At 39.6% G+C, this 27,404-nt stretch overlaps 1 protein-coding gene across 6 annotated transcripts in view; it reads left to right on the forward strand.

Annotated features, from left to right (window-relative positions):
• Positions 1 to 7,227: 7,227 nt before the first annotated feature.
• Positions 7,228 to 27,404, forward strand: part of si:ch211-113e8.10 (E3 ubiquitin-protein ligase ZFP91) — a 41,328-nt gene continuing 21,151 nt past the window's right edge. The window contains exons 1-4 of one of the 6 annotated variants that reach the window (XM_034189216.1): positions 7,228 to 7,979; positions 8,194 to 8,231; positions 20,434 to 20,559; positions 25,162 to 25,198. In XM_034189216.1, coding sequence (XP_034045107.1) covers positions 7,576 to 7,979; positions 8,194 to 8,231; positions 20,434 to 20,559; positions 25,162 to 25,198 — 605 coding nt within the window. In that variant the 5' untranslated portion in view covers positions 7,228 to 7,575. Of the gene's footprint in view, positions 7,980 to 8,193; positions 8,232 to 20,433; positions 20,560 to 25,146; positions 25,199 to 27,404 lie in introns of all 6 variants that reach the window. The other 5 variants (XM_034189217.1, XM_034189218.1, XM_034189220.1 and 2 more) reach the window with 5 other exon arrangements.

Raw genomic sequence — 27,404 nt, forward strand, 5'->3', positions numbered from 1 at the left:
CCCCAGGTGGTCTCTGTCCTCCGTTGTCGGCCCTGGTACTGCTGGCAGAAAAAACAGAAGGTAGTGAGTGTGAATCCTCACACCCAGCAACCTTGATTATTGATTCTTGTGGAGGGAGAGCCTCCACCTCCAATCATACACACGTGCAGCTCCGAAAATCCAGTCAAGGAAATACCACCAGGAAAAAACAGCTGCAAAACAGATCAGATTATTTTTGACATATAAGTCAGCAGAGAGATTACCTTGTATTGTAGGAGGATGATTGACGGCTGTCACTCCCAGTGGTTCTGGCGCCCTCTTGTGCTTGAAGCCCGCACTCCAAGCAGGGCGCCATCCGGTGGTGGTGAGCCAGCAGTACCTCCTCTTCGGCGGCCCACACAACACTTTTATTTCAAGTCGAACAATACAAGAAAATAATACAAAGAATAAGGAATTTCCTCCCTTTAGTGCACTTCTGGCTTTAAACAACATAAAAACATTAAGTGAAAATTAAATAAAGTAAGTAGAAATAAAGAAAGAAAGAGCGCTGCTCTTACAGACAGAGTAGACTTTGATGAATCTGCGTGGGCAGCAGTCAGTGTGTGCAGAAGAGAAAAAAGCTTAAGTATCGATCTTTTTACATGAGGATCGTTCAATATCAATACCAGCGTTGGTATCGATATTATCGATATTAGGATCGATCCGCCCACCTCTACTGAATAACTCTGTTCATTATGTATTCATCCTGCAGAAGGGGGAGGAAATATACACTCTGATTGCCACAGGTAGGAAAGACCTTCTGTGGTGCACCTCATGGTCTCAGTCTGTGGTTGAAGGTGCTCTGACAGGATGCATCTGTCAGTGTGGCATGCAGGGAGTGAGAGGTATTGTCCAGGATGCTGAGCAGCTTCCTCAGCATCATCCTCTCTGACACCTCCACCACAGACTCCAGCTCAACCCCCAGGACAGAGCTAGCTCTCTTGATGAGCTTGTTGAGTCTGTTCATGTCAGCTGCCTTCAGCCTGCTGCCCCAGCACACTACAGTGTAGAAAATGACACTGGAGACTACAGAGTGCTAAAACATCTGCAAACATATTTCTGCAGACATTGAAAGATCTGAGTGCAAAATGGCGCCAACAGATACTCTTTAGCACAAACATATATTTTCTTTCAAAATATATGATCCAGTTTTGACCTTTGAGTTTTTTGAAGGTCAAAATCAATGTCACTCAACTTTGATCGCTTACAGTGAGAGAGCTCATTTCACCCATATTGGCTTCTCTTCACTGGCTCCCTGTTAATTCCAGAATAGAATTTAAAATTCTTCTTACTTATAAGGTTTTGAATAATCAGGTCCCATCTTATCTTAGGGACCTCATAGTACCATATCACCCCAATAGAGCGCTTCGCTCTCAGACTGCAAGCTTACTTGTAGTTCCTAGGGTTTGTAAGAGTAGAATGGGAGGAAGAGCCTTCAGCTTTCAGGCTCCTCTCCTCTGGAACCAGCTCCCAATTCGGATCAGGGAGACAGACACCCTCTCTACTTTTAAGATTACACTTAAAACTTTCCTTTTTGCTAAAGCTTATAGTTAGGGCTGGATCAGGTGACCCTGAACCATCCCTTAGTTATGCTGCTATAGACTTAGACTGCTGGGGGGTTCCCATGATGCACTGAGTGTTTCTTTCTCTTTTTGCTCTGTATGCACCACTCTGCATTTAATCATTGGTGATTGATCTCTGCTCCCCTCCACAGCATGTCTTTTTCCTGATTCTCTCCCTCAACCCAACCAGTCCCAGCAGAAGACTGCCCCTCCCTGAGCCTGGTTCTGCTGGAAGTTTCTTCTTGTTAAAAGGGAGTTTTTCCTTCCCACTGTTGCCAAGTGCTTGCTCATAGTGGGTCATTTTGACCGTTGGGATTTTTCTGTAATTATTGTATGGCTTTTGCCTTACAATATAAAGCACCTTGGGGCAACTGTTTCTTGTGATTTGGCGCTATATAAATAAAATTGATTTGATTTGATTTGATTTACAGTGGGGCAAACATTATCAGACAGAATCACAGTCACTATTAGACATGAATAAGAAGTCATATGTTGGCTTTGAAAATGTGCAATCAGTTATGACCTTTGAGTGAACTTTAAAGGTCAAAATCAATGTCATTCAAATATTGATGCCTTATCAGGGTCAAATGGGCCATATGGATGGGCCCATAATTCCTATTAGACATGATTCTGAAATCATATGCTCACTTTCAAAATACAACACAGGATTTGAGGTAGAGTGACCTTGAAGGTCAACATAAAAAGCTGTGTTTGCATGAACAGTAATCTGAATAATACAAACATTTTCTGTTTACCTTAACCCGAATAGGGTCATAATTAGAACAAGCAACAATCTAATTAAGACATGTGGAGTATTCTAATCTTAATCAAAGAACTGCAGTGCTCTGTAGGCACAAATACACCTCAGCCAGACTATGATGTCTGATTTTTTGTTCATATTTCAGATGTATACGGGAATATGAATGGAATATTCTATAAGCAACTCATGTAAACATGAAAATCTAAATATTATCTGAATTAGCATAAATTCAATTGTCAGATTATTGCTTTCCATGTAAGCATAGCCAATATCACTCAAATACTGATCCCTTTTAGAGTATCTAAAAGGTGCCTGATAGTCCTATAGTTATTATTAGATAGGAATAGGAAGGCTTTCAAAATATACCATCAGTTTGACCCTGAGGGAACTCGAGCATATTCAAGGTCCAGATTGCTGTAAGGAAGCAGAATAAATTTCTGCACTGATACAGTATGGCTATGGCAATGGCCTTGGCACTCGATAAGTGTCCCTGTCTAGTTTAGCCTAGTGTCAGATGAGTCTTACACTGGAAGTGCTGTCTCAGTGAAAAATGCCAAAATTTAGGTTTGAGATTAAACTGCATAGTTGTGAAATGTATTTTTAAGGTTTCCTGCTTGGACTTTGACGCTGACCTCTGTGAATGGAAACCCGATCCAAACCTTGTATCAGCTATTCTTATGTTCTAGCACAATGTAGCGGGAAAAAGGAATAGAACAGAGTGTTCTGAGAATGTTTCATAAACTGCTCTGTAGGAGGCCAGTCTTACTCTAGAAACATGATCTGACCCAGCGGTCAAATTAGGGAGGACTTAAGGAACAAATGTACAACATATTGTACGTACATGAAGTAGTGCAGTCACAGGTACAACAAGTTTTGTTGCTGTGTCACAGTGTTTCAATTATTAAGTTGCTTGTTTTGATGTAATTGAGGCAACAAGTAACAGAATGAGCAATGTAATACCAGACTGTCCATTTTATTAGTGTTTTTACAGTATTTTAAGGCTGGATTATATTGTGGAAATAGGAACTTTATTGTGCTGAATATATACACACCATATGAGTGTCGTGAAAATGAGGATGAATTTCTTAATAGACAATCTTTTATTATGTCCTTCATACAAGCATTTACTAAACATTTACTACAGTTCTGTTGTAATAATGGTCTGATTCTCTGTAGTAAAACATTTCTGCCTGATGGCAGTTACACCTATATCAGTGATGCATGGCACACAACCTCATGGTTAGATCATTGCATTTTACGGCTGATGCACATGATTCTATACAGGCCATTAAGGTCAATTATAAATTTGCTGCCACTGATCATGTACCTTTCTCTTTTTCTGTGAACGTGAATAATATACCTGCCCTTTTGCCTGTGGATAATAATATAGATAAGAGTAAAATAGCATAGCCTAACCTGTCTGAGAAAGATCTGTTTGATTATTGTGAACAGACAAACAATATGCTCAGCAATGTGTATTTACCTAGAGATGCCATCAACATGGTGTTGAGTTATGTGCTATGTATGAGAGTGTTGTGGCGGCCCTCCTTACCTCTAGCAGGCCACTGTTTGGAACTAGCTCACACAGTATCAAGCCAGGCTGGAATGGCTGTGTGGGAGAGCTGTATGCAGAGGCCAGAAGTGTTTTAAAGCATGGGCTGACTCAGGTAAAACTAGATATGCTCCTTTATTTGAGTGTAAAAAACAGGCAAATGCAAACTTTAAATATGCTTTAAGATATATAAAGAGAAATGAAAATATCATGAGGTCTGACTCACTTGCAAGGAAGTTACAAGATAAGAATGCCAAGCTTTTTGGAAAGAAATTAAGAAAATTAATAGCTGTAAAACATCAATACCAACCAATATTGATAGTGTTAGTGATGTGAAAGGAATCACTAAGTTATGGCAGGAGCACTACAGTGAGTTATTCAGCTGTGTTAAAAGTAACACCTTTGTAGTGGGTAACATACATAGCAAGACAGAAATACACAATGCAATTATGACACTGAAGGACAACAGGGCACGTGGTATGGATATCTATCACACTAGTACCCATCATTAAAGATAAAGCTGGTAAGATCAACTCTATGGAGAACTACCAACCTATAGTTTTAGCTAGTATTTTGTCAAAGGTCTTAGAAAGGATATAGATTGGAGTTTGCTTTGACTTCTGACAACCAATTTGGTTTTAAACCTAAACATGGCATTGACGTGCATTTTTCCACTAAAGGCGATTTTAGATCTGTATAACAGACACAATACAACAATATTTATGTGTTTTATTGATGCCTCAAAAGCATTTGATCATGTAAATCATGAGAAGTTGTTTTATAAGTTACACAAGAGAGGAGTACCAAAATACCTAATCAAAATACTTGTCTATTGGTATGGGCATCAGTCAATGTATGTGAAATGGGGTAACACTATGTCTGATGCATTTAATGTTGGTAATGGAGTCAGGCAGGGAAGTATATTGTCCCCTTACCTCTTTAACATCTATATGGATGAACTGTCAACGCTGTTAACAGGATGTACGGTATGGTTGGTGACCGCATAATCAATCACCTGATGTATGCAGATGATTTGGTGGTCTTCTGTCCATACAGTGCTGGTCTTCAGCAGTTATTAAGGATATGTTCCCAGTATGGGTATGACTTTGACATTAAATATAATGCCAGAAAGAGTAACATTATGATTGTTAGAAGTAAGGCAGATAAGACTAGGGAGGGGTGTTATTTCAAAAACATTGGAAATCTATAAATGTTTGCATGGAATGTGGAAATATACACGGAATAAACCATAGCAGGATAAATTTTGGGTCATTTTGTTCCAAAAACCCATATGGATGGAGCCAGTGAAGATATCGGGTTCAAAAAGCACCAAAATATCGACAAAAATGTCATATCTTGAGAACCGCTGCACCTAGAGACTTGAAATTTGGCTCCAAATGTTGCTTGACCCCAAGTTTATATTCAACTTCTACAGTAACAATAAGCCTATCTAGTGTTTTTTAAGAGTAATTGACAAAAAATAATAATAATAATTTCAGTACATATGTTACGATCAAGTGTAACAAACAAAATCTATGTAGTTTTTATTTCAGAAACATCAGTTGAGTATAATCATCACATGTAAAGAATGACATGGCCACAATGAACTAATTATGAGCAGCAGAGTGGTTTTCTACGTCAACAGCACATATACGACAAACGCATTACTTGAAATTTTCAAACCCTCCGTCCATATGGGTTTTTGGAACCAAATGACCCAAAAATTATACTATTATGGTTTATTCCATGTATATTTCCAAATTCCAAGCAAAAATTTATAGATTTCAAAAATGTTTGAAATAACACCCCTCCCTAATAAGACGTTGATGACTCCTGACTTCTCCCTGTCTGGCACAGTTCTCAACATATGTAATGAGGTTAAATACTTGGGGCATTTCATACAAGATGACCTGTCTGATGACCATAATATTTATAGACAGTATTGTATGATGTATGCACAAACAAATATGCTGATCAATAAACTTGGTATGTGTTCATTGTCTCCTTCTTCTCCTCCTACCCAGTGGCTCCATCCTCAGCATCCTTCTCCCAATACAGTGCCTTGCAAAAGTATTTACGCCCTTGGGCTTTTACAAATTCTAATTTGTTTTTATGCCATTTCAAGCACAAAAAGTAATTCAGGCTTCTCTATATCAAAATTTCCAATATGATCCTCCTTAAACTCAAATTAAAAGCAAATCTCTGCAACTTTATATAAATTAAATACCAATATCAAAGCCAAGGTGACGGGTTGCATAAGTAATGGTACTCTTTCTTCACTTTTACAGAAACTTTAGTTGGTTTTAGAATTAGTCAACTCAATATTAAATTAGCTTTAAATACAGTTTAGTTTTCCCTTGTTAATATTTAGTTTGTTATGGATTCACTTAGTTTTTTTTCAGTTGGATTCATTAGCTTTTCAATTAGTTTCATATTGAGCTTGTTTTATGCTCATGTAGCTCTATATGTAATTAGCGGCTAGCCTCAAATTCAAATAGTTTTGATCCACTTGTCTTCATATTGAGTTAGTTTTCGATTCAATGATTCAATCATCTTAGTATTAAATGAGTTTTTGATAGTATACAGACGTTTCCCTTCTTAATGTTCAGTTTATTGCGGATTCATTTAGCTTTTCAGTTGGCTTTATATTCACTTAGCTTCTTAGCTAGCTTCATATTGAGTTTGTTTTATGCTGTAGCTATATGTTATCATCATATTCAAATAGTTTTAAGTCACTTGTCTTTATATTCAGCTAGTCTTAGATTCAATTCGCTTTTCAACTGACTTTAAGTTAGTTTTGCTTTCGGTTATCTTTATTTTCGGAGTTTCACAGTGATTTAGCTTTTCAGAAGTTGTGACCACGTGACCACAGCAGGTCAACTGGCAATTCTGTGTGTCTCCACAAGAGGGCGCATAACGATCATTGTGCGCTATGAGAAAGGGGTACAAAATTTAAGAAAACGCTGTCATTAGTGACCACAGTTGTTTTTTACATAGTGCATATTTTAACATCCAGCCATGGAGATGCTGTAATTTTTCTCTGATGTCAAAATGTACATTCTAAAATACAGGGTGAAAAATTCTGACACTCTAGTGAATCATTCATTTATTGCTGATATAGAAATAAACAAACTATAACAAATATAACACTTTGAAAGAACCATTACCGTTCTGAGGAATAAAAATGTGCATGCGTGAAACGTGGAGGTTGAGATTGTTGTTTTAAGTCAAGTGAAGCGCGGCTGCAGCCAAGACACAGCTATACTACATTTCCCATAATTCCCTGAGAGTCGTGAGCATGCGCACTGCTTTTGATCGTTGCTGCTTCGTGTCGTTTGTATTTGGCTTAAAGGAGACGTAACAAAGCGCACAAAATGGATGTGCTCCAGGCCAGGTCGAATAAGTAGGTTTTGCTATAGCTTTAAGAACGCGAAAATAGTGTCTGCTTCTTTAAAACGATAGCGTTTATTAATGAATAGATAATTAAAAAAAGTTTTCAATTTATAATCAATAAATTAGTGTGTATAATTTGCGACGAATCCAACGCATCCACAGAAAATGTTCCACTGTTGGATAAAGGCCTCTTGCAATCTAAACGTATTTAAACCAGATGGGGCAAGATTTTCGTCAACTTGCAAGTAAACCTGCATGACCTTGAGATCAGCTGAAGTGATCACACTGTGATGGAACCGTCTGGTGACCGAACCGGGGACGTAATTAACGAGAAAGAGCCTGCGGAGGACAAGGCCGCAGAAGAAGCCCCGGCCAACAGTAGTCTCGTCACCCCGCGGAGGGGGCTCAGAGAGCGCGCTGCGGGCCGTCCGAGGTCCGGTGTCTTCGCGTCACTCACAGACATAAACGGATCTGCGCTGAGCTCGCAAACCTCAGGACGAGTTTTAAGAGACCGGTCAACGAGGGCAGTGCCAGCCTGGCTGAAGGACACCAAGAGCGACGACGAAGACGAACCGAGCCCGCCGGACGTAAGTGTGTCAAGGCGGAGGAAAGTTCCCAACTCCAGGCGGCGGAGAAACTCCGAATCTGCGGGTTCAGCGGAGCCTGGCGCCGGTGACAGCGTCCAAACTCTCGAGTAAGTTTGTCAAAAGTATTCACGGGAGCCAACTTGGCAGGGATTTGAATGGTATTTGTTGTAAACTGAGTTCCTGACTAAAGCAGCGTAATTCGGGGGTTGTGTAAGATGTACATGGTTTTACTATTAATGTGATTACCACAGGGTTCAGTCTGCAGTTTTTGTTGGTGTGGAGGGAGAGAGAAAGTAACCTCTGTTTTTCTCATGTCTCCAGCTCAGAGGAGCCAAAAGGTTCAGCCACAGATGCTCAAGGTAATTACTGTGTTGTTAAGATGTAATGTGTAATCACAGAACTGTTGGATTAAAAAACTCCTGTAGGTTGTTTTTTGGCCATATGTAGTTATCTGCCGACCACATTACATTTTAAATAAAAGCATAATGAATATGCACTTAAGTTGCTGATTTTAAGACATTAAATTCACATTATAAAATTGCAAATCCAACTCCTATTGCTCCCCTTGCCTTTGGCAATTGCTTGGTTTGTTAGATATCCTGTTAAAAAAGTCTTGATTGCCTTCATTGTTTTAATTCAGTCTTGTCCTTACCCATAATGCAGTGTATTGACACACAACAGTGCATGACTTCAAAATAGTAAGAGATATGGTTAAAATCTTTCCTTGCATATGTGAGCAAAGACGCATGGAACAAAAGGTATTGACAGCTGCAGTTTGCCTTGCAGACAGTACCCTAGGATTTGGTGATCTTTGCCATGTTCCTGCAAGATCTCATAATGTCAGCTTGGGAAATGTGACTCCACATAGAGGGAAATACTAACCTGAACTACTCCAACGATTTTGCACACATGCTCCCAGCTTCATAGTGGAGTGGAGCAAAGCAGAGAAGGATTTTCATACAACAGAACACATCATATCTAGGCTTGCATCTCCTATGTGCCTTCTGGCAAAATGTAGCCGAAATTTCACATCTTTTTCTGTGCCACTCCACAATGAAGTTGTATATGGGGTGTTCCACAAATTAGATGGCAGTTTGAAATAAGTAGATGACGGCAGGTGTAGCGAAGTCACGTCAAATTTGGGGATTAAAAATTGTACTATTAGGTTGTTTGTGGTGGATTGTTGCCTTTGTGTGCAGATTTGTGCAGGTTTTTTTTGTGGCAATGGACTTCAGCAGTTTACGGATTAACATCACTTTGAGCAGATGGAATGAGTTCATCAGTGAAATCACCTCCTGGAGTCATTGACTGCAAAGAAAGCCTGCACCCTTTTGGCCCTTTCTGGAATGTCATTAGACACCACTGCTTTATAACACTGTTTGACAAAGTTTTCTAGACTGTTAGCAGCACACATTAAAGAACAAATATCTAACATAGTAGATTATCTAATGTTACCTTGATGTCTAATGTTATCAATCAAAAACTAGGTGCTTTTGTTTAGTATAACTCCATAGACAGCTTATTGTTTTGAATTCAGCCTGCAACACTCACTTTGAATAGTGCTTCAAAGATTTCAAAGAGTGCTTCACACAAGAAAGCCACCATGGTTCTGCTCACAGTTTAAAACAGATGTCTGCCAACACAGTGGATTGTCCACCGTTAAGTTGATATCGAAAGTTTTCAATTGATAACTAGGTGTCGTAGCTTACTTCAGTGTCGCTGAAGTTAGCTTCTGATTCACAGCCTACAGTTCCATCTATTCAAAGCTTTGAAGCATACTTTGAAGTTTTGAGTGCTTTGTGACCTTTGCTTTGAATTATGAGATGGCTGGCATTCACAAACATACCCAGAAAAAGTCAAAAGTAGCTGGGACACAGGTGTGCAATGATTTTTCATGTCCTTACAGTCAGGGAGGAGCAATGGGAGCAGTGAGAGTGTAGTCACAGAGAGGGCAGCTGCTGTGCACAGAGGACAAAATCACAACAATTTATTTATTTACTTATTTTTTATGTTTTAGATATCATACCTTGTGGCTTTATGTGGCAACTCCGCCAGCTGCTATCATTAGGGAAACACACTGGTATAACTGGTGATGCAGCAGTTATACCAGTGTGCACAGTTCCTCTAATCACAACCACAGAAGCTGATAACTCCTACAGAGTTGTCATGGGTATCTTGGTGGTTTTCTACACTGATTTCCTTCTTGCATAGTTAACGCAGTTTTTGAGACCTGACTCCTCCAGACACATTTACCATACAGTACTGTGCTGTGTGTACATCTTAAAGATTGATATAAATGAAGTGAATGAAAAGTTCATGTGTCCATCCCCTGACTTGTCTAAAGAAAACTGAAAAGTGATGGATTTAGTTTGACTTCTGTTTGTGTGTGTGTGTGTGTGTGTGTGTGTGTGTGTGTGTGTGTGTGTGTGTGTGTGTGTGTGTGTGTGTGTGTGTGTGTGTGTGTGTGTGTGTTACGCATACTGTGGTTCTCAATATTAAACTCTTTATTTTATTCATGCCATGTTGTAGAAATTAGTTTTTACTATTAATTTAAAGGGTATCATTTTTGGTATAAAGAAGCCTGAATTGTTTATTTATTTTTCCTCTTCTCTTGTGTCATAACAAAATTCTGGTGTGTAATAGCTTAAGGGTTCACAAAAGTTCGACCACCAGTGTACAGGAAATATTTAAGAAAAATAAAGCAGCTTAATTTTAGCACACAGAAAGCGGAAGAAGGCAGTCGTTGGCTATCTGTTGATCTTCTGGTGTCTTTCTATACTGCTTCCTCATACTGTAACTGGTACAGCCCATACTGGAGAATCGTGAAGGCGCTGATGTGCACTGTTTTAAAATCAGGCTTTAGGGCCATTTGGAGTCCGCCTGCTGGGCCTCCAAATGGTTAACTTTGTAGAGCCTGACCGATATATCGGCCGATACAAGCCCTTTTCAAAGTACTCACTATTGGTTGAAATTTTGCCGATAGAACGCTGATAATTTCTCATAAACAGAACAGTTACTGAAATAGGGCTGAAACGATTAGTCGAGTAATTCGATTACAAAAAATGTTTGAGGCAAATTCTGTGCCTCGAAGCTTCGTTTAACGTTGTAGTACATATGCCAGGCCTGTGTGTGGTGCTGTAACGTCCCCAGAAAAACAAACAGAAGAAGACTAGAGCAAGCGCTAATCAAATTAGCACAATAGCTACAGCTTTCCAACACGACAAACAGAATGAAATAAAGTCTTTTATGAAAAAGACGGTCCACGCTGATCATCTGAAATAGTTTACTCTGCATTTAAAGCAAAGCAGTGTGTGTTTTTTTTTTTTTTTCCAACAGTTTCGTCCACTGGCTGCTCTACGTGTGGCGGCCGGCTGCTGCCTCTCTCTAACCGGTGTGAGCGGCTCAGCACTGCCCTCACACAGCTCCGTCCCGGCCACAGAGTCTCTGGAAGAAGTCCACGCTTTCTTCTGCGTTTTGCTTAGATTCATAATAAGTGTTTAGCTTTTTAATTTTCGCTTTTTTGGGCAACACACAATGCTTCACAAAAACAGGAACTCAAATAAAATAATAATAATAAAAAACAGTGACTGCGAGGCTGCATGTTCAACCTCCAGCTGAAAATGAAATGCATTGGCTGAATCGTAGTGTTAAAAAGAAATTCATGCAGGGACCCAGTCCACCACCTTAATAAATCAGTCAATCAATAAATAAAAATGGTTGCATTTTACAAGTTGGGAAAACAAAAAACAGAAAGCCACAACCCATCACCATTTGAGCAAAATGTCAAGACTTTGGCCTGACTTTGGCTGAGCTCCTGACACCGGGCAAGATCCAAAACTTGATGTGAAAACAGAAATAATTACCCAGAAAAACAGAAAGGGATACACTAAATTTGACAATCTCCGTGATGACGCAGTGACGTGCCATTACTTAGGGAGAGCCCTGGACTGTTAATGTTTTAAAAAGCAAAAGTACTTTTTATCCGATTACTCGATTAATCGCCAGAATAATCGATACAAAAATAATCGATAGCTGCAGCCCTATACTGAAATAATGTTTGTGTTGGCACTGTAAAATGTCCTTGCACTGTTTGTCCAGTAGATGGAGCTCTGACTCCATTCAACTGAGAGCTGCTTACACCCCTGCTCAAAAATGTGTTCGTCGTTGGCCCCCATAGTTCGCCATCACACTGCACTGATCGGCTGACAAAAGCATACAAGTTTATAAGGATGTTGTTTGTAATAACTTTGCGATTACATTCACCCCACATTTCTCCCGTTTCAGTTCAACTCAGTTTGATTAACTCAGTTTATGTAGTAATGTGTCAGATGTGCTTCATTGCGTCGGTCACACTTTTTATTAAGTCCATGTTGTGTAGACCTTATTTCTAAGAGATGGAAACATTCAGATTCACTGGTCATCCGGAAGGGTTCTCTGGGAATTACTGCCGTTTGCCATTAACCCTCTGGGTCCGACGCCGTTGTATACAACGGTTGAGACCAAGCTTTACTAAATTGTAAATAACTTTTTTAATGATAAGATAGAAACTTACTTCTTTTTTTTTGCTGAAAAGTTAACTCCGCGGACTTTCGATCCACCCTCGGCCATCTTGGTACTCCTCATAGCAGATGTGTGATGACATGCGCAATGTGAGTGTCCATTCGGAATTGGTTCTCGTCACATGGTTTTCCAAAATCCAATTGTAGGGCAGATTTACCTCACATGATATGGCAAAGATCGTTTTCAGGAGTGATATCTTACTAGTTGGTCCGTTTGAATAGCCCCCTAACTGCTCCAATTGCATTTTTGCATTTTTTGAACTTGAAAATTCTTCTCTCCTATAAAGTTAATCAATATGAGGACAAAGCTTCAGCTTTTAGCTCATACCTTTTTTGTTAAGGGTCCAAAAAAGAACATTTTATTCATGAAAAAAATAAATAAAATAATATCGGCTGATTTATCGGCAAATCAAGTCCGGGAGGCCAGCTGATTTTGTGTCCGACCTGTTGCCCACTTTATTTGGGTGTGACCACTTCCCACGACCTGTTGAAGTGGACAGAGCGCACAGGCTAGGTGGTCAGCCGGCTAAGGATGCTAACAGGCCTCGTATAATGTTAGCGAGGATCCATAATTGCCGCGTCAAAGAGTTAATTATGAGACTGGCAATCGATCACTCTCCCCTGATGTACCAAGGTCGACATATCCATATTTTTCCGGACTTTCCTGTGGAGATTGTGAGGCGTCGTCAGTTGTTTGAAGATTCAAGGAAGAAGCTGAAAGCTGCGGGCTACCGCACAGGTTTCATTTACCCAGCTCGCTTGCGGGTTACCCATGACAATGTAACATCTATGTTCAACACACCGGAGGAGGCGAAGAGTTTCGTGGATGGCCTGGTGACTGGTGAACAATATTGAAGAGAACTTTGGTATGGGGCACTGTTGGTTTGATTTAGTCCCTACTTGGCTCTCGCACACTTAGTACTTTTATGGCTAAATTGAATGGACATTTGAGGTAATTTAATATTTCATTTATACAAGGTATGTTTTGAATTTAAGTATGACAGGATGAACCTCTTTTGCAGTGTTAATTTATGTTGTAGTGCCTTAAAATAAGCTTAAGTTAAATAAGGTGTTTTAATTTAAATATGTTTTTGAGAGGGGTACACTTAAGGAAGTGGTTGTTTTTGTGTTTTGACAGCTTAGTAGGTTTCATTACTGAGTACTGTTAGAAGTACCCCCTTAGATTGATGTTAGGTTGGGGTTTTTTTGCCCTGCTTTGTTTGGGGTAGGGGGGAGGGAAGGGGTCTATGTATTTTTTGTTTTTTCGTCTATTTATTTCTTGTATGGAGCATTAAACTTGTTCACTTATCAGAGAATAATTACCACAGTCTTTGATGACAACGGTTAATAGGAAGGATAGAGGGGTTAATATGGTCAGTTGGAATGTGAGAGGTTTGGGTAATTGTATTAAGAGGGCTAAGGTTTTTGCACACTTAAAATCTCTGTGTTCTGATGTCTCCTTTCTACAGGAAACCCATATCAGACCATGTGATCAGGCACGTTTAAGATGCAGTTGGGCAGGACAAATATTTCAGTCAACTTTTTCTAGTAAGGCACGAGGAGTAGCTATTATAATAAAGAAAAACATTCCTTTTGAACATATTAGTACAATTAGTGATGTTAATGGTAGATTTTTGATTGTAATCGGTAGACTTTATTCCATGCATGTTACTTTAGTGAACATTTATGGCCCAAACATGGATGATGCAGGTTTTTTCGGAGAATCTTTAACAAAATTCCTGATTTTGCAAATACTAATTTGATAATGGCAGGGGATTACAATGTGGTTCTTGACTGGCACCTAGACCGATCCTCTAGAAAACAATCCATACCATCAAAACGCTTCAAAAGCTTTAAAGAGTTTGATCTCCTCAACTAACTTAGTGGATATCTGGCGTTTACAGCACCCCACAGACCGGGACTACTCTTTTTTTTTTTCTAAATTACATAATTCTTACTCCCGTATCGACCTGTTTTTACTTGATTCTAAACTCCTACCGAATGTTATTGACAGTAAATATCAAAATATTCTGATTTCAGACCACGCACCTACTAGTATTGTTTTTGATTTTAACATGCCGGAACGAGGCTTAACATGGAGGTTACAGCCATATTTACTCGATGCAAATTTTTGTAAATATCTGTCAGATAAAATTGATGAATTTTTGCTCACTAATGATACTCTGGACACATCAGATTCTATTCTATGGGAGACCTTTAAGGTGGTTTTGAGGGGATATATAATTTCATATGAGTGCTTGCAAAGGAAAATGAGAAATTTACGATTGAGGGAAATTGATGAAAAAATATCAGCATTGGAAATATTTTATAGACAAAATAATAACAATCATACATTACAAGAAATCCTTAAGCTTAAATATGAATATAATACAATTTTAACAAGACAAGTAAGTGACCAGATGTCTCGTCTACGGGTGCGCTATTTTGAGCTTGGTGATAAGCCTCACACTTTATTAGCTCATCAACTTCGAGGCCAACAAAATAGTAGAGCAATACATAGGATTAAATTGACCAAGGGAGATAATATTACACTTCCAAAGTCAATAAATAAATGTTTTGCAGATTTTTACAAGGAGCTGTATAGATCAAAATCATGTGGGAATGAGGAATCCTGGCTTAAGGATGTTCCCATTCCAAAACTGGATGACGTTTTGCGTGAGGCTTTAAACCAACCACTGTCTATAGGGGAGGTTTCTGACTCCATAAAATCATTTTCTACAGCAAAGGCACCCGGACCCGATGGGTTTGGGGCAGAATTTTATAAAAAATTCACTGGACAGATATCACCACTCCTGCTTAGAATGTTCTCTCATTCTGTGCAGACAAGGGCACTTCCTCCTACTTTATATAATGCAAATATAGCCCTTATACTCAAGCCTGATAGAGATGAGACTAATCTAGCCTCTTACCGTCCGATATCAATGCTCAACTTGGATTGTAAGATTTTCACTAAAATACTTGCTAGTAGATTAAAATTATGTATAGAATCTCTCGTACATAAGGATCAAACTGGGTTCATCCCTAATAGATATTCATTTTTTAATGCCAGAAGGGTTTTAAATATTACATATTATAAGTACCCACCTAAATCAAAACAAGCAATTTTATATTTGGATGCGGAAAAGGCATTTGACCAGGTGGAGTGGGGATATCTGTTTAGGGTACTTGAGAGATTTGGGCTGGGGGATTCTTTTGTTTCCTGGGTTCAATTAGTTTATCTACACCCCGCTGCGTCAGTTATCACTAATCAAGATAGATCAAAAGTGTTTTTATTGGAAAGAGGTACGCGTCAGGGGTGCCCACTTTCACCCTTATTATTTGCTTTGGCCATTGAGCCTCTGGCCATTAGCATCAGAGAAAACCTAGACATCAGACCCATAACAATTGGTGGAATTGATCATAAAATATCACTCTATGCTGATGACATAGCTATTTTCATATCAGATCCTGAGCATTCTATACCCAAATTATTAGACTTAATAAATAGTTTTGGAGCAGTATCTGGATATACCATAAATTGGCAGAAAAGTGAACTCATGATACTTACAGTAGACTTGGATCCTTTATTTGTGGCTTCTACTCAATTTAAAATATCAGATTCTGTTAAATATTTAGGAATTATTGTTACAAAAAATCCAAAATCTCTCTTTAAATGTAATTTTGATGAAAGACTAAGGTCTTTAAAAGAGAACATAGAAAAATGGAGAACATTACCTTTGTCATTGATTTGTCAGATAAATACAATCAAAATGGTCTCCTTGCCAAGATTCCTTTACTTATTTCATAATATTCCAGTTTATATTCCAAAATCTTATTTTAAATTAATTGACTCTGTTATTATGCCTTTTATTTGGGCATACAAACAACATAGAATATCAAAACGACATCTCCAATTGCCTAAGGAAAGCGGGGGTTTAGGCCTACCATGCTTCCATCATTATTATTGGGCCGCAAATATGAGAGTGATGGTATACTGGCAGATGAATCATGATTTAGAGCCATCGGATAATATTCCCTCGTGGTTATCCATAGAACATAGTTTAGTTCCTAAAACGTCTCTTCGGGCAATTTTGTTTTCAACACCTAGACCAAAATCATCTTATAAGGAAGAACATTTTATTATATTACATATTCAGAAAATTGGTCACAGATCCGAAAATTTTGTAAACTTCCAAACATGTCTATACATGCTCCAATATGGCATAACCATGCATTCTCCCCCTCATTTACTGATGCTGTTTTCAAGGAATGGAGTTGTAGAGGCATAGTATCAATTAAGGACTTATATATTAATAAAAAATTTTGTTCATTTGAACAATTACAAGCCAAATACAATTTACCAAAATGTCATTTTTTAGGTACTATTATTCCAACATTCAACTCCCTCCCTTCTGAAAAAGCTCTATTTAAGATTTTACTGGGGCCTCCTGAGTCTAAGAGTTTAATTTCATTACTGATAAAATTTCTCCAGAGTAATTCTGTTTGCCCTACCATGTTAATTAAACAAAAATGGGAAGAAGATCTCAATATTGGAATCAAGGATGATAACTGGAAAAAGATCTTGAGGGAAATTCATCACTGTTCTATCAATTCTAGACTTCAGGTAATACAGTATAAAGTAGTTCACAGGTTACACTATTCAAAAGTTAAGTTGAATAAAATCTTCTCACAAACCTCTCCGCAATGTGATAGATGTAAGACCACTGATGGTACATTGGCACACCAATTTTGGCTTTGTCCAAAGATCCAAGGTTTCTGGTGCTCAATATTTAATTGGTATTCCTGTGTACTCAAAAAAAAAAAGATTGTTCCTGATCCCGAAATTGCTCTTTTTGGTTTCTCTGACACTCTTCAATCATTGGGTCATATTGTGACATCAGTGGTCACTTACGGCATGGTGATAGCAAAAAGATGTATTTTAAAATTATGGAAATCTGACGCACTGCCTCAGTTTGAATCTTGGCTCAGAGAATTAATAGGAGTGTTGCACATAGAAAGAAGGAGATATGATGTATTAGGTTGTCCTCAAAAGTTTTATAATGTATGGAAACCAGTCTTGGAGTATTTAAAGATATAGCTAACCCCATTAATAAAGTTTTTTTTATTTTGTTGTCGTATGATATATCAGTGGACTCCTGTGTAATGTAATGTAGTGCGCCATATAATTTATCAACATTTTCTATTTATTTTACCTTTTTTTTTTTTCTTTCTGTGTATTTTATTGTTTTTGTATGTGTACCATGATCAGGGTTGCTCACATTTGAAGGGAGGAGGTACAAATGTAGAATATTTGTAGATATGTATATATTCTCTCTTTTGATTTCATTTGGTGTATTTCTTTTTTTTTTTTTTTTTTTGCTTTTGGGTGTCTGTGTGTATCTTAATGTCTTTGTTTAGGTGGAGTGATATAGTTAATTTGATGAGCTGTTTTTTGTTGTTATTGTTTTGTTTGGTATGTTTTGTAAAGCTGAAAAAATTATAAATAAACGTGGGAAAAAAAAAATCCATATCAGCCGGGCTCTTACATATATATATATATATATATATATATATATATATATATATATATATATATATATATATATATATATATATACACACGAGGTCTGTTAGAAAAGTATCTGACCTTTTTATTTTTTTCAAAAACCTGATGGATTTGAATCGTGTGCTTGCATGAGCCACTCTTGAACCTTTGTGCGCATGCGTGAGTTTTTTCACGCCTGTTGATTGCGTCATTTGCTCGCAAGCAGCCTTTGTGTGAGGATGGGTGTAGTCTCTCATCGTTTTTTCTTTGCAAGGAAAAGACGTAACGACTGGAGCAGCGCGACTGCATCAAATTTTGCCAGAAACTGGGCGACAGCCAGGTGGAAACCATTCGGATTATTCAGACGGCTTTCAGTGATGATCCTATGGGCATCACACAGATTAAGGAGTGGTACAACCGGTTTAAAGATGTCCGCACAACGGTGGAGAGCGCGCCGCGCTCCGGTCGGCCATCAACATGCTGAAATGACCAGATCATTTCCAAAGTGAACGCTGTGGTGATGTGGGACCGTCGTGTGACTATCCGAAAATTGCGGAAGAGGTAGACATCAGCACTTTCTCGGCACATTCCACTGTGACAGAAGATTTTGCCATGAAAAGAGTTGCAGCAAAATTCATCGGCACGAAGCTGATGGCGCAGCAACAGCGCCTTCGTGTTGAAGCCTCACAGGACATGTTGTAACATGCCCAGCTCTTCCACCATTTGGAAGATTCAGACAGCTTTCGGTGGCTTGTCAGTTGTGTGACTATCTGAGAAATTGTGGACGAAGTGAGCATGTCACAGCATGTCCTGTGAGACTTCAACACGAAGGCGCTTTTGCTGCGCCATCAGCTTCGTGACGATGAATTTCGCCGCCAGCTAAAAGTCTCATTTCAGTGCTCTTCAGCGCACTCCTGCAGGTGTTCCACCTGCTGCATGTGCCTGATGTTTGGGAAAACGCGCGAGACAAGAGCCACATGAAGCCACACATCTGGCTCTGTCCTCCTCCTCCTCTCTGCACCACTCCATGGCACAGAGCCCAACTACGCATGCAGTCACAAAGCTCTTCTGAAAAACTGGAGCGATCTGAATTCGGTTGGATGAATATGGGTGTGTGTGGAGACAATTCACCTCGTTCACAACGTGACAGAACTTAACGATGCGCTGTTACGCGTAATAGCATGCAACAATGCGGAAAATTATTCTTGACCGTGCGTAATGGTTCCTGATAATTCTCCAGCAACATGTGCCATTAATCATAACATGTGGTAACAGGTTGCAACAGTTCCTGAGAACACCTGATGCCTCTGCCCCGAATCATCACATTCGTGATCATCGGCCAAGAATGTGTACTTTGTGGCATTCGTGACTTGTCGCCATTATGTGTAAACGCAGCATTACGCATTTTTATCAAGTTCGGTTAACTTAAATAAATATTTGTGTGTTAGCTCACTGTGTGGGACCATGGTATAAGCGGATTAAACAACTCAAAGCCGTGCATTATACGGTTTGAATGCACTTCGCAGAGTAACTCCGCTTCGCAACTATATGTAGATATCAGGCCTGGTATTTTTCCAGCCTGAGCCGGCGGAGGCAACAGGTTGCCATGTAATCCTATGGAAGGATGCGTTGTGGATATGTAGTGACGTGGAGATGTCTGTCTGGAGTTTATACTTGATGTGGACATGGCTTGTCTCTGGCAATCAGCCTGTGAGCAGGACTTATGCCCCTTTTGTCTTTTATTTAACACAATTATGACAGAGTTTGAGGGGGAGAAAGCGAGGAAGTGCAGCAGCAGCCGGTGTGTTTTTTTGTGTGCGTGTGCGAACGAATCATCCATGAAGATAATTTTATTAATTAAACAGATGTATAATAAAACAAATGCTGACTGGTTTATAACACAATTATGACAGTTTGAGGGGGAGAAAGCGAGGAAGTGCAGCAGCAGCCAGTGTTTTTTTTTTTTTTTTTTTTCACATGCGTGCGCACGCAAACAAATCATACGTGAAGATAACAGATGTATAATAAAACAAATGCTGACTGGTTTATAACACAATTACAGAGTTTGAGGGCATGGTCCGCGAATGACGTTTAGCGCCGGGAAATATACCGGTTCTTTGTTTAATAAGAGCCACAAAATATACCCTGTTCTTTGTTTTATAACACAATTTTTCATTGGTCTAGCTTGATGTGATAATCAATCATTGAATGTGTTTAAATGTGGCTCGATCTGTATCAGAACAAAAATCTTTTCTTAGCATTTTGCAGGCGCCTGTTAGACAAAGCGATCAAACTGAAGAAAGAGGTTATTCAGTTACTGTGGTAAAAGGCTTAAACAAAGGTAAAATTAATATGCAGGTGATGTTTGGATCACGGGTGTACTGTGTTACAGAGAGACCTGTGATGTTGCCCTTCATACTACATGTTTAATTGCGTCGTCCTGCATGTTTCCTCTAGTCCCTCCCTCCATCCGCCCAGGAGCACAGAGCCATGCCACTTTCAAGGCCTCCCGGTGTTCCGTGAAGACATTGTGCAAGACTGAGCCTGGACTGGAGAATCCAGCTGGTGAACATCCTGTTGACGGTGAGCTGCTAGGGTTCAGCATCTCACACCCAAAGTAGTATTTTAATCATAGTCTGTATATACAGTGCGTCTAGAAAGTATTCACAGCGCTTCATTTTTCCCACATTTTGATATGTTACAGCACTATTCCAAAATAGAGTAAAGCCATTTTCCCCTCAAAATTCTACTCACAACACCCCATAATGACAACATGAAAAAAAATGTTGTTTTTTTTGTTGCAAATTTATTAAAAAGAAAAAAAAACTAAGACATTACATATACATAAGTATTCACACCCTTTGCTCAGTACTTTTTGATGCACCTTTGGCAGGAATTACAACCTCAAGTCTTCTTGAATAGGAGCTTGGTGCACCTATCTTTGGGCAGTTTCGACCATTCCTCTTTGCAGCACATCTCAAGCTCCATCGGGTTTGAATGGGGAGCATCGGTGCACAGCCATTTTCAGATCTCTCCAGAGATGTTCAATCTGATTCAGGTCTGGGCTCTGGCTGGGCCACTCAAGGACATTCACAGAGTTGTCCTGAAGCCACTCCTTTGATATCTTGGCTGTGCTTGGGTTCACTGTTCTGCTGAAAGACGAACTGTCATCCCAGTCTGAGGTCAAGGGCGCGCTGGAGCAGGTTTTCATCCAGGATCTCTCTGAACATTGCTTCATTCATTTTTCCCTCAATCCTGACTAGTCCCCTGGGTCCTGCTGCTGAAAAAACATCCCCACAGTATGATGCTGCCACCACCATGCTTCACTGTAGGGATGGTGCCTGGTTTACTTCAATCATGACGCCTAGCATTCACACCAAAGAGTTCAGTCTTTGTCTCGTCACACCAGAGAATTTTGTTTCTCATGGTCTGAGAGTACTTCATAGTACATCAGATAACAGAATATTTACAGAGGAATCCTTCAAATGGGGACGCAAGCATCAAATTCAGCACAAATACTCCTTAGACATTATTCTTTGAAAAAACTGACTGGCACTTGAATTTTCAATAGGCGGCCAGGTAGGGGTCAATTGGAAAATTACACCTGGGTCAAAATTTAAAAATGCTCCAATCATAGTGTAAACCAGTGGTGTCCAAAGTATTCCAGAAATGGCCGAGAGGGTGCAAGTTTTCGTTGCAGCCAGTGACTTCAGAAGGTTATTTCACTGATTACATCACTTTGAGCAGGTGCGATGTTCATCCCACCTATATATGGCTACCACAGTACGCGAACTCTGATTGGCTGATTTCCGGTCTGATATTTTCCCATATCAGACCGTTACCATGTCAGTTGGTCTGAATTGCGTATCAGATTTGTGACTTTGTTTATAATTTTCACGGCGCAAAATAAAACAAAACAAAAAGTGAACAAAGAAATTATGAGCGATGAAGGGGACCATTCTCTGAGGGGACCAATTTTATTACACTAACAAGTTTGAACTGGAGGAATTAACAGCAAATGAGCTCAAAGTGGACATGCAAAATGAAGACCAACAAGATGAAAGCACAGCTCCAAACAGACATATAATAAAAGGTTTATTAACCTCATGCTTGGTTAATAATCCTTCATTACTTGTTTGATCATAAAGATTCCAAAAAGGTATAGTTTGGACTATCTCTGACTAAATGTTATGGGGTAAAAACAGCAAGAATGGTGACAGGTCAGTTTCAGTTTGTATAGGGGTCAAAAGTTAAAGTTGCTTCAATTTTGTTAGAAAGTGTTGCAAATTATTGGTTCAGTTAATGGGGTTTTTAAAAGGAATAGTTTGCACCATCTGTCATGCTTAGTTGTCATGGAGTAACATATGTCACATGTCATAGAATCCAATGTATGTCGACATTGTTTGACCTTTACTTTGGAGACCAAGCATTCAACACATTCAAAACTATTCAATTCATTAATCCTATTAGTTAACCAATAATTCTCACCACTTTATACCAAAATTGGAGCAACTTTTAACTTTTGACCCCTGTACAAACTGAAATTGACCTTTGTCATCATTCTTAATGTTTTAACTACATACCTCTATAGCATTCATTCATAGATGGTCCAAACTATATACCTTTTTGGAATCTTTATGGTTAGACAAATAATGTGGTGTAGTTTTCAGTGTGATTGGAGCATTTTTTAATTTTGGCCCCGTGTAATTCTTTAATTGACCCCTACCTGATAGCCTCTTGAAAGTTCAAGTGGCCAGTCAGTTTTTTTTTGTTTTTTGTTTTTTTTTACCAAAAGAGCAATGTCTAAGGAGTGTTTGTTCTGAATTTGGTGCTTAAGTTACCATTTGGAGGATTGCTTCAGTTATCTGCTGCACTATTCAGGTGCCTTTTAGCAAACTCTAGGTGAGCTGTCATTGGCCTTTTACTAAGGAGTGGCTTCTGTCTGGCCACTCTACCATGCAGGCCTGATTGGTGGATTGCTGCAGAGATGGTTGTCCTGGAAGGTTCTCCTCTCTCCATAGAGGAATGCTGGAGCTCTGACAGAGTGACCATCAGGTTCTTGGTCATTTCCCTGACTAAGGCCCTTACCCCCGACTGCTCAGTTTAGATGGGCAGCCATTTCTAGGAAGAGTCCCGGTGGATCCGAACTTCCTCCATTTATGGATGATGGAGGCCACTCATTGGGACCTTCAAAGCAGCAGAAATGTTTCTGTAGCCTTCAGATTTGTGCCTTGAGACAATCCTGTCTCAGAGGTTTACAGACAGTTGCTTTGACGTCGTGCTTGGTTTGTGCGCTGACATGCACCGTCAGCTGTGGGACCTTACATGTAGACAGGTATGCGCCTTTCCAACTCATGTTCAGTCAACTAAATTTACCCTAGGCAAATTCCAATTAAGCTGTCGAAACATCTCAAGGATCACTGAAAACATGATGCACCTGAGCTCAGTTTTGAGCTTCATGGCAAATGCTGTGAATACTTATGTACATGTGATTTCTTAGATTTCTTATTTTTAAGAAATTTGCAAAAATCTAAAAAGAAAAAAAATACTTTTTTTACATTGTCATTATGGGGTACTATGTGTAGAATTTTGAGGGGAAAAAATGACTTTAATTTATTTTAGAATAAGGCTGTAACATAAAGTCCAGTGCTGTGAATACTTTCTGGATGGACCGTATACTAGACAACCTGCGTGACATCAGCCACAGGTTTTTCTATAGAGACCTGGTACAGGCGATATGAAGCCCATGCGTGGGCCATGGTTTGTGTGTCACCATGTTGATGGTAGCAGCACGATTAACTCATTAATGCATTAAGGGGTGGAGTGTGGGTGGCTAAGTGTGTGACGAAAGAAGCCTGAACACGCCCCTCCCTTCAAGTCCAAACAGGCTAACCTTGGTTCGGGTGTTATTAAATCTGTTTTGTTTTTGGGTTGGGGGGGGGGGACTGGACAGTAGGGGTGCCAGAAAAAAAAAAATCGATTCACGTCCGAATCGCGATTCTTATTTATTACGATTCTGAATCGATCCAAAATGTCCAAGAATCGATTTTTAAAAAGCATTTTTTAAAACGTTTTCTTGCTTACTCGCTGTGTGTACTGTTCGTCAGGCAGCGGCTTCTGTACTACAGCGTCCCCACGAGGGGAGGGTCCAGCATGCTTCAAACATTCGTGAGCTGCAGCTTAGCATAGCGGGCGACGAGCTAATTCAGCCAGCACCATCTTTCTTGAAGGCAGATGTTTCGGCGCATTTTGGATTATATTTGTTGCGTAAGAAGGAGATTGACATGACTTATGCAGTGTGCAAAATCTGCAAAATGAAAGTCAGGTACTTGAGAAACACTTCAAATCCGCAAGCCCACATGCTACGCTATCACCCGGAGCTAAAAGAAGCAGAGCAGCGGTCTCTGCCGACTACTGACCAGCGCTTTGCTAAACTGCCAGCCTACTCTGAATGAGCAAAGCAGAAATGTAAATTTACATCTAGAATCACTTTAACCTTGTAAAGCTGCATTTTCTTAAGCATAAACATTTTTAAGTAATATAACTATTTCTCAGAGCTCTTTCAATTGAAAATCGATTCTGAATCGAATCGTCACCCCAAGAATCGGAATCGAATAGAATCGTGAGTTGTTGTACGATTCACATCCCTACTGGGCAGTGGTTCTGCTTTGGTGTGGACGTTAAAAGTTATGAGTCACTGATTTTCTCAGTAATCTTCCTTTAATGAGCAAGCAGCTGCATCGAGCAGCCTCTGAGATAAAGGCGCTATGACACTTGGCTGAGCCGCTGTCACTCAAAGCGAACATGCCCTCGAATGTTACAGAACTGTTTTTTGGGGGGGGGGTTCCCCTCTCTATGCTGTAAAGATGTTTATTTCTACTCTAAAATTGGACATTTTAACACGGAGTCCTCTGGGAACCTGCTCTGTTTTGGAGCCAGCCTCAAGTTGCCGCCAAGGAACTGTAACTTTTCCTCCTTCTGGGAGGGCTTCATGTGCGGACATCAAAGTTTACCGCTTGATTTTAATTTGAGGCTTTTACATATTCAGCAAAAAATGTGGTTCATATCTTTTGTCTGATTATAGTAGTAATGATTATTTTCTGTGATAATTAAGCCAGAGATGATTTTGCTACCTTGCATCTGCTTATGATCTTTCATTTTCTTGTTCTGCTTCTCATGTTGAAGAGGAAGGAGAAGTGAAGGATGACGGGGACCACGAAATGTGAGTTTTTGTTGTGGTCCACTTTGGCCCATTTCTTGGGGCTTGAACATTGCAAGATTTAAGGGTCATTCCATGTCAGTTCAACGAGGGCCTCACGCACTTTGTCTCAGATTTTCTTCAAATTTTAATCAAATATTCCCAGACTGTTCAGAACAACAAATCTGAAGTTTGAGGCCTGTAGGCCAAGTAATTTCTGAGATATGGCCAATTTAGTGTGCATGGGGTCTGCTGTTTTTTAGGCAAAAATTATAGCCGTCATTTCTGGAGCCATGTTCAAGGTAGAATATCTCAGCAAATAATCAATCAATCAATTTTCTTATATAGCGCCAAATCACAACAAACAGTTGCCCCAAGGCGCTTTATATTGTAAGGCAAGGCCATACAATAATTATGTAAAACCCCAACGGTCAAAACGACCCCCTGTGAGCAAGCACTTGGCTACAGTGGGAAGGAAAAACTCCCTTTTAACAGGAAGAAACCTCCAGCAGAACCAGGCTCAGGGAGGGGCAGTCTTCTGCTGGGACTGGTTGGGGCTGAGGGAGAGAACCAGGAAAAAGACATGCTGTGGAGGGGAGCAGAGATCGATCACTAATGATTAAATGCAGAGTGGTGCATACAGAGCAAAAAGAGAAAGAAACAATGCATCATGGGAACCCCCCAGCAGTCTACGTCTATAGCAGCATAACTAAGGGATGGTTCAGGGTCACCTGATCCAGCCCTAACTATAAGCTTTAGCAAAAAGGAAAGTTTAAGCCTAATCTTAAAAGTAGAGAGGGTGTCTGTCTCCCTGATCTGAATTGGGAGCTGGTTCCACAGGAGAGGAGCCTGAAAGCTGAAGGCTCTGCCTCCCATTCTACTCTTACAAACCCTAGGAACTACAAGTAAGCCTGCAGTCTGTGAGCGAAGCGCTCTATTGGGGTGATATGGTACTACGAGGTCCCTAAGATAAGATGGGACCTGATTATTCAAAACCTTATAAGTAAGAAGAAGAATTTTAAATTCTATTCTAGAATTAACAGGAAGCCAATGAAGAGAGGCCAATATGGGTGAGATATGCTCTCTCCTTCTAGTCCCCGTCAGTACTCTAGCTGCAGCATTTTGAATTAACTGAAGGCTTTTTAGGGAACTTTTAGGACAACCTGATAATAATGAATTACAATAGTCCAGCCTAGAGGAAATAAATGCATGAATTAGTTTTTCAGCATCACTCTGAGACAAGACCTTTCTGATTTTAGAGATATTGCGTAAATGCAAAAAAGCAGTCCTACATATTTGTTTAATATGCGCTTTGAATGACATATCCTGATCAAAAATGACTCCAAGATTTCTCACAGTATTACTAGAGGTCAGGGTAATGCCATCCAGAGTAAGGATCTGGTTAGACACCATGTTTCTAAGATTTGTGGGGCCAAGTACAATAACTTTAGTTTTATCTGAGTTTAAAAGCAGGAAATTAGAGGTCATCCATGTCTTTATGACTGTAAGACAATCCTGCAGTTTAGCTAATTGGTGTGTGTCCTCTGGCTTCATGGATAGATAAAGCTGGGTATCATCTGCGTAACAATGAAAATATAAGCAATACCGTCTAATAATACTGCCTAAGGGAAGCATTGGTCCTAGCACAGAACCTTGTGGAACTCCATAATTAACTTTAGTCTGTGAAGAAGATTCCCCATTTACATGAACAAATTGTAATCTATTAGACAAATATGATTCAAACCACCGCAGCGCAGTGCCTTTAATACCTATGGCATGCTCTAATCTCTGTAATAAAATTTTATGGTCAACAGTATCAAAAGCAGCACTGAGGTCTAACAGAACAAGCACAGAGATGAGTCCACTGTCCGAGGCCATAAGAAGATCATTTGTAACCTTCACTAATGCTGTTTCTGTACTATGATGAATTCTAAAACCTGACTGAAACTCTTCAAATAGACCATTCCTCTGCAGATAAATAAACAAATAATGGACTTAGAGGCCTGCAATTTTCTGTGTCAGTTGTCATGAACACCCAGACTTGGACTATAGTCAAACAACAGACATTGACACGAAACTGTGAAGTTTATGTATGCTCAAACTATGGAAAATATTACATTGACTATTCTGAGCATCCATGTTTGAGACACTGAAGCATATATTACACTCAAAGAAGCCTCTCCATTTCTTGGCTCCTTAATGCCAGCTACACTGGCTATGAAATATGTAA

This window comes from Thalassophryne amazonica, chromosome 15, assembly GCF_902500255.1.
Source record: "Thalassophryne amazonica chromosome 15, fThaAma1.1, whole genome shotgun sequence".
NCBI classification, from domain to species: Eukaryota; Metazoa; Chordata; class Actinopteri; order Batrachoidiformes; family Batrachoididae; genus Thalassophryne; species Thalassophryne amazonica.